General features: G+C 42.8%; 1 protein-coding gene across 2 annotated transcripts in view; it reads left to right on the forward strand.

Annotated features, from left to right (window-relative positions):
• The first annotated feature begins 62 nt into the window (after nucleotides 1–62).
• efna3a (ephrin-A3a) overlaps nucleotides 63–8,685 on the forward strand; it is a 62,232-nt gene continuing 53,609 nt past the window's right edge. For both annotated transcript variants that reach the window (XM_032535548.1, XM_032535549.1), the window contains exon 1: nucleotides 63–714. In XM_032535548.1, the coding sequence (XP_032391439.1) occupies nucleotides 605–714 (110 nt within the window). In that variant the 5' untranslated portion in view covers nucleotides 63–604. The remainder of the gene's footprint in view (nucleotides 715–8,685) is intronic.

The following is an 8,685-nucleotide window of genomic DNA, read 5'->3' on the forward strand; positions in this document are numbered from 1 at the left end:
CACACACACACACACACACACACACACACACACACACAGCATGTTTCGAGGGGGCGGGGCAGCGGCATAGATGGACATGTGAGCGCATCTCGGCCATCAGAGGGCGGGTTTGTAGCGTTGTGTGCGCAGCGTGTGGCTGCCGCTGCTGCTGGTGATGATGAGAGGAGCTCAAGGTACACAAACCTTTCCACGGATATCCAGCGGCTTTAAAGCTGTACAAAGAACAGTAAACACCGGCCTCAGCTGTCTGTTCTGAATGTGCAAACATTGCCTTACCTGTGTTGTTCCTCTCTAATGAAAGCAGAATTGCCAAACAAAACCAGGAGTGACTTGAAAGTGCGCAGCGGATACAAGAAAGAAGTCGAGAGAGATTTAGCACAAGGGAAGGTGTCCAAATGGGTCTTGTCGCAATGGGATTTGAGTTGAAGAACACGCAACCACTCAGAAGTCATCCTGATTCAATTCGTTGTTAAGGTAACCGGGAACTTTAAAAGACGTTTTTTGACCGCAGGGATGTTGTGAACGAGACGTCGCCTGGGACAGAAGGAGCGGGGACGCAGAAGGAAGAGAGGGGAACCAGGGCTGGACGAGCACCGGAGGGATTATGGCTCTCGCAACGTTCTCCCTTAGCCTCATCACGCTGGCGCTTACTAACTTGCACCTGTCGAGAGCCAGCGACAGGCATGCGGTGTACTGGAACAGCTCAAACCTACAGTAAGTGGCTTTCTGCAGCCGTAGCGCAGCGCTGTCCGTGTTTAACAGCAAATTAACTTGTCTTCTTCTTTGCTGATGCGCACCTGTGCTGATAACTTATGTACAGAGAGTGGTCACCCTTTGCAGCGATTTCTTTTGTTTAGTCTACTGCATGTAGCCTACACGTTGAAGCACACCAGAAATACATTAAATAGCTTCAATAAGCCAATTATTTCCCGTTTTAAGATAAAACAGCCGATCAACCTGATTGTCGTCAACTGTCTTATTAAATACTTGCTTCTTTCTTCTTCATTTAGTCAGGGTACAGTTATGCATCTCCAGAGGTGAAGTGTTCCTACAGTGTTCTTTCCCTCCACCCTGTGTGTAGAGTGGTTACTGTATACTGTACATATTTGATTTCTTTCTCACATTTAGTAAATCTTCTGCTTCATACAAACAATAATGATTCATATTTTCATTTACCCCTGCTTTTTCTCAAGTGTTGCTTGTCACCTTACCTGCCAAAATGCAGCAAAAATAGGCTACATAATTATATATATATGCACAACTTAAACTTCCAATAATCGGCTTGAATATGTACGCTCACTATAAATAAGTATGCTTGCCACACATTAATGTAAACACACACACACACACACACACCCGCCCACCCAGCCAAACCTATCCCTGGACTCAGGTTCCTCCTACAAATGTAAGGTTGCTTACCTCAGGTAAGCTTCCCCAGTCTCTCTCTATCTGTGAGCTATAAAGCCAGCTTGCTGTGGGGCAAAGATCAATGTGGATTCTGCTGCCTTTGTCTTCTCATTAGCCAACAGTGAATCCATCTTTCTCACATTCTTTTATCTCCTCTACTCTCTCTCTCTCTCCCCCCACACTCCTCCTCCCCCTTCTCTATCTGTGTTCCTCCTCTGTCCATTTGTATGCACCTCAGACATGGGTCTCTCCTATCCTCTCTCTGTATCTCATACTTGGTTATTTTCTTCCCTCGTATTTTTCTTCTGTGTGTCTCAACAGCCGGCCTGTCCCCCTCAATTCCATTTTTTCTGCATCTCATTACCGCCCCCCCATCTGCTCCTGGTCCCTCATTCACCTCCAAGGCTCTCAGCTGAGAGTACAAATATACAGTAGATTATTGGAATTAGAAATTGTATTAAAAGTAATTTGAATGTACTGGATGTGGGGTTACTGAAATATTTGAAGATTTCCACCAGTCACACATTGAGCAAACCGCTATAAAACCTGATGGAAACATGGTCAATGTGCTGCTGCACTGTCACCTCCTCATTAATGTTAATGTGTGAATGGCAGTCACATTCAGAACTATTTGAGATTTATGACTGCAGAAGTGATATATTAACTGATACTTGCATTTAAGCTCTGTACAGTGCACAAGTTTTTGAGTGTCATCAGTTTTGGTCCTATCTATCAATTTTAATTAGTCTGTCCACGTGTGCTCACAGTGTAAAATGGTTTTCACAGCATGGATAAGGTTCCTCAGTGTAGTCATTCATTACAGTGTTAGCACATTTTGTGGCTTTACATTTGTGTTTTTAAAGTGACAAATATGTGCTCATAATGAATTCAGAATGCTGTGTGTGTGTGTGTGTGTGTGTGTGTGTGTGTGTGTGTGTGTGTGTGTGTGTGTGTGTGAGAGAGATGCAGGGAGGGAGACAAAGAGAGGGAGATAAAGTGCAGGTGTGGGTCCACATGCCTGTGTGTGCAGAACCTTTCCTTTCTCGACAGTGAGATACAAATCTCTAAAATAATGCAAAAATTGACCCAGTTTGCAGGTAACAGGCAAATCCTCAGAGGCTATGGCAAGAATACTGATGGCCATCAAGATTTAAAAGGCCTTAGGCTCGGGGCTACTTCTCCACCACTCTGTCGACATGCATAGAGAACCAGCTGAAGGCCTCACTTGTTCAACGATGCAGCTCCTTTCCTCATCCAGCCCTGGTTATAGAGACAAACTCAGGAGGGAGCTGGACAAAAGGAAGGCGGTCACAGAGAGCCAGAAACCAGGGCCCTTTAGGACTAAACTGGTTGGGGCCTTAACGTTTTACCCTTGAGCACAGCATTCAGCACAGATGGTTACAGAACAGCTGCAAGAAATGGGATCACTTGGAAGCCAAGCTGTTTGTGCCAAATCCATGAAAATGGCTTTTTATGATAACGCACAGCTAGAAATGTCTTGCTCTGGTGTATGAAAAGTCAAAAGGGGATTGACACACAGTAGAGACTCAGTAATACAGGGCTGTTTGATTCTTTGCAGCTTTTCTAAATCATTTCTCATCAGACAATTTATTAGAGCTTTTTCTTAAAGGAGAATTCCGGTCAATTTCAACATGTAGCTCTGTTGATTTTAAACTTTGGAGTTCTGTCAGTAAAGAGAATAATGAAAACAATAGGTGCTGCCTAAACTGTTATCCTCCTGCTAAAGTTAGTACCCAACAGGCTTAAACAGGGCAAGTTTTAAACATGTTTTTAGCCTTTAAACATGCTGGAAATGTCATTAAAGTGCCTACCCATGTAAAAGGATTCCTTCTTAGTGAACACAGTGAATCTGACTGCAGTAGATATGACAGAAATACCTGAAAGTTATGCTAATTCAGCTCTGTTTAGTTCCTGTGTTTGTACTGCAAGGAGTGCTTCGGTACCGTCTACAAACTACAACACCAAAAAGAGATACATATTTTCAAAAATAAGCACATGGTCATTTTTTTAAAAGTGAGTGCTGTAGTAAAACTAGCTGGGGACACGTTATAATTCAGTTAAGTTTGGAGACACTACCTTATTTAATCATTAAATTGATAGCCTACATATTTTAGTTTTATCTCTTTTCGGGGTTGTAGTTTGTAGATGGTCTCTAAGCTCTCCAACTGCCGTCTCAACACAGGAACTAAACGCAGCTGAATTAGCATAACTTTCATGCATTTCTTTCACATCTACTGTAGTCAGATTTGTTCACTCGTAAGGAATCATTGCACATGGGTAGGCACTTAAAAAAGAAAAGAAAATTAGTTTAAAACTTGCCCTATTTAAGCCTGTTGGGTGCTAACGCTAGCAGGAGGATAGCACCGATTGTTTTCATTTATCTCTCTACTGACAACACTCCGAATTCACAAACAACATACCTACATGTTGAAATTGACTGGAATTTTCCTTTAAGCCTGGGATAATTTAAAAAGAGAGGTCCGGATTATCATAACCCAAAGAAATAGCTCAGAGTGCTTTGATTACTGCCGGAGTCCGTCACAATCGCACTACCCCCCATTAGAAAGTGTTGCTCTCAGCTTCCGTTCTCAGCGGTGTGCCTGGCCAACTCGTTACAGATGTCCCTGCTAATGGCTGACTGAGGCAAGAAAAACCACACACGCAGGCCATTAAATCATCTCGCATCTAAGGCCATCTGCCAATTAGAGAGGGTAGATGTGGAACATCTTGAGAGCATGCGGGAGCAGCGGTGCACTGCGGTAGCCTCGCCTACCCACAAGCACCGTCCCATGCTCCTGCCACCTCCTCCCATCCGGTGTTTGGCCTCGCTGGTTAGACAGGCCGCTTCTCCATAATTGGGCACCCCGTGTCAGCATGATCAAAACAACAGCGCAGCTATCATTCATTCTCCCACTCCTTCCATAAGTCACACAGTGTGTGTACTGATGCCTACAACTTAGCAGGACACCAAAGTAAAATAAAACCTTTGCACAGGCATGGGAAGAAATAGAAGGGAATTGAGTTTGAAAATGTGCCACACATCTCTTTGCTAAATCACCATTCCCTTGCCTGCTCAGCTAGATGAAAGCCTCCCTTTGCAGATTGTGGTTGATTTGCAGTGAGTTACAGCTGTGCTTGTTTCTGACCCTGAATTTGATCGGAAATTGTGTCTGTTGAGCTCTGAGACCACGTGAAGGAAAAACAACCCAATCGCCAGCACACCTCAACTGGTGCTACAAAATAAATTATCACTTTGACAAATAGCCTCCCTGAGAGTTTGAGGTACAAAGGCTTGGTGATCAATGTTGAGTCGAGGTGCCGTCTTACTCAACTGGCTTATTAACCACCAGGTCGGTCTGTGTGGGTTTGTGCAGACCCTGCTAGAGTTGAATGCGTTTCCCTGCGGGGCAGAAGAGAACAATGACACCCAACAGGGAAAAGATATTTAGTTGCAGTAAAGGGAATTCTTACTGAGTAATGGGAAAAAAAGAGTGAGTGATGGAGAAGGACAAGTCAGAAAAGAAGATGGAGGGAAAGAGCAGGACGCAAAGTGTGAAGAACATTACTGTAGGGGAGAGGTGGGCGTACTGTAATGGAGAGATTGGAAGGAGAACACGCTGGAAAGGTTGAAAGTGGAGCAGGCGTTCAGAGGAAGGAAGCAAGTGAAGGATTGATTGTGTTGGCCAAAAATCAGAAAGGGTGAAAGAGTGCGTGGGTTTTACTGGATATGGAAGTTAGGTTATTTGGCCGAATATGTTGCAACTGCTGTTTTCTGACGAGATGATACCCACGGGAGTTGATCCGTGCTAATGTGGACACAGGCTGGGTCATTCATGTGGACCAATGCTCAGAGACTAAAGCATTCACCTGCCCCTCTGCCCTGCGCAACACGCAGCAGACGGAGCATACAGAAGAAGAGCCGATTTAATACCTGATTACATGCACGTCCGTCAGCCCGCAGCCCATGTCTCTGTGCTGTCTCGGCAATTTTGCATATAAATGCGTCTTATTTGCTGCCATTCAATTTATTCTTTCACATTCATTGTACCACACAAGCAGCATTGGCGTTTATTTGTGTCCCCTGGTTGCAGTTGTGTTAAATGAAAATGTGTGAATACCACTGATTGAAAAGTGCAAATTGCCCTTTTATACGTTTTTGAATTAAACATGTCTCTCCATCTGTGATGAAGTATTCCTCTCCTCAACTATTCAAGTTGTTTGTGAACATTTCAATGCTTTATGTTCTTTATCAGGCCCAGACATCCAGAAGATTAGTTTGATGAAGAGTGCTTTTAAAAGAATAGTTAACTTTACACTAAGTGGAGTGCTGGCCATTTTTAGCTCATAGAAGTCTATGTGTCACATAAATGGATGGAGAAACACTGAAAGGATGTTTTAATGGTTCATATGGATCCAAGAGTGGGTGAGCAGATCAATACATTTATATGGTATGGAGAGGTGAATGGACTCTGGCCGAACAAAAACACTGCCAGGTTGCTTTCGGAGCAGCAATCAATATGGGTGCATCAGGTGATCAATGTCCAAATGCATTTTTAATTGGATTTCACGGTGTCAGTATTTCCATGAATGTTCGGAGCTCAGCTCGGGAAGCTCAGATGAAGTATTGCCTTGGAACAGCATGCTTGAGAATTGATTATTACGGGCTTCTCCGTCACTGCTCAGGGGTTGATGCTCCATGGAGGCCTTTACTATGTCTACACTAAACAAGGTCTTGGTAGAGCAACAGCAAGCATTTCAGATGAGACGAAGGTTAAAAAATATGAGGCCAATCACAGATTAAAGAAAAAGATGTTTTAGAATAAGTCTGTGAGACTTAAACAAAGATAATTCTCCACAAGAAAACATGACAAGGTATTCATTAGAGCATACATTTGGATTCGGCCTGCTTCCCAGAGTCAAAGGTTAGGCAAGAATATTGATACAAAATATATATTTTTGTAAAATGTCTCTCTGTCTGCTTAACACTTAAGCAAGCTGAGAAAAAATAAAAATCCCATTACTGAATTTGTGTTGTTGTATTGTTTAGAATTCTCCACACTTACATTCACACTTGTGTGAAAGTAATTGCGAAGACAAAAGAAAAGAGCACAATTTTATTAATGTTCATTCAAATGGCTGTTGCTCTTGGTAAACACTAATGTGACTCCACAGTGCACAGAACGTGACTTCAATTAAAAGATGAAGATACAGATAACACTTCAGCAGGGAACACTTAATCAGCCTGGAATTTAATAGATGCAAAGGGAAATCATAAAAACCTTGAGCACCCTTTCACAATAAAGTCTCCCATCTTGTTGGGTATTTCCACTTCTTTATCCCCTGTGGTCCCTCTTGAGGTCAGAGGCACCCCAAGTCCGCGCAGCGTCATTATTATGGCAGGTTTGGTGGGCCATTATGGCATGTTCATGGGCTCTGATGGTGAAAGGGCCATGAGACTCATCTAGCTATCCCAGGTGTGGGGGGGGGGGCTACTTTCTTAGGACTCCGAAAAGAGACATAGTTAGGCCCTTCCTAGACCATCAAAAGCGATTAGCATTTCTTGCACTCCAAGGTTATAAAACTGGTGGTGGAAACCCACAGGAGATAGTCCTGATCCCAGCCAGGTAGAACCAATTTCAGACTCAATGATTTGAATGCAAATGCTTTCTACAAAGAGGGCTTTCCAACTTCCAAATGGTTGCTCCACAGTACATTACACTGGGAGTCTGCACCGCTGTGCCCGTTACCCACTGGGAAATTACATTGCTGCTATGATGGAAATGGCTGCCATGTAGGAAAAGATCAAAGCTGTTGATAGGTGGATGGTCTCTGGCTGGAGTTTGATTATTTGGGAAATGGGCCTTGTTACGCTACATGGCCTGGAAAACGACATGGCACCCACAGCAGTTGGTCAAAATAATTTGTTTTGTTATTGAAGCAGAAGGCCTCTTCTGAGGTATGGCAATTGAGGAGGTATTTTGCACCGACCAGCGCCCTCAGAGTTATCTGTGTCCCCTCATAATAAAGGCAGCGAGAGGACACAGGTTTGTGCTCTGTCATATCTTGTTCTCTGTTCATTCCCTTCAGGTCTTGAGCCGTGACAGGTCTTCCCTCTAATGCTCTTGGGTGCTTAACAGCAGCAGCGTTACGAGAAGTGGAAACTGTCCTCACAGCTTAGTGGATGATACGGCTCCAGTTTTCCTTTCATGCGAGGGCAATTTGGAATATGTGCTGCGTAATAATTAGGTATTCTGTTATAATTGAGATTTTTCCTTTTTGAGGATGTAATTATATGAAAAGCCTGAGACCCTTTTGGCAGACGTTGTCTCTGTAATGAGAATATTTGAAGAAAATTGAAATCTCTCTCTAGCGCTCTCTGCATCTAGAATGACTAAAGGTAATTTGACCCTTCAGCAGCAGCAGCAGCAGCCACCACCTCCAGTGGCTTAATGTATCCCTCTTATATTGTTAGAGGGAATATTTAAATCAGTACATCTTCAAGTGAAACTGTTCTATTACAAATATGATAGCAAAGTCTTTAGAGCTTGAAAGTGTGATGTAAGTGGATTGGACAGGACACTACTTGCAAAAGAATGAAAGTTATATTCTTGTGAGGAAGCTGGAGGGTTGTGCTGCTCACACTGCATTTGACATCTGCAGATATTTAAAAACTTCTGCCTGGTGAAGTAGCGACAAAGTCACAAAATAAAATACTTTTATTTCAGAAAGCGCGAGCACCTGTAGTCGTAAACTGAACAGTATGACCTGTACACACAAGCCATTACGCATTGCACACAAATTGAGCCAAGATGGTTTTGGAGGTGGTGAAATGGGCTCATTAATACTTTTCTAGGTGGTCCCTGCTCCATTTAAGGGGGACAATACTGTAAACACAGAACACCCAGTGAGTGCTACAAAATAATGAAATGAGAGAGAGAATAGATAGAGAATTTATTTTTACACATGGGCTATTATTTTTGACAATTACACTGAATAAATGAAAATAAATAATATTATAATAAATATGGATGAAAAATAATAAATCATTCCTTAAAATCCAACCAATTTACTGTAGCACACATTCAGTGATACTACTGATACATTGAAATACATTTTTCATTACACAAATCATTACATTGCTGAAGTGAGTATTAAAACTGGAGATATCAGATATCTAAATTTATCCTGCTCTCTCTCTCTTTCCCCTTGCGATGCTAAGCTAACCTCATGTAAGCTCCCTTGTGATGCTAAGCTAAC

Source organism: Etheostoma spectabile, chromosome 14, assembly GCF_008692095.1.
Source record: "Etheostoma spectabile isolate EspeVRDwgs_2016 chromosome 14, UIUC_Espe_1.0, whole genome shotgun sequence".
In the NCBI taxonomy this organism is placed as follows: Eukaryota; Metazoa; Chordata; class Actinopteri; order Perciformes; family Percidae; genus Etheostoma; species Etheostoma spectabile.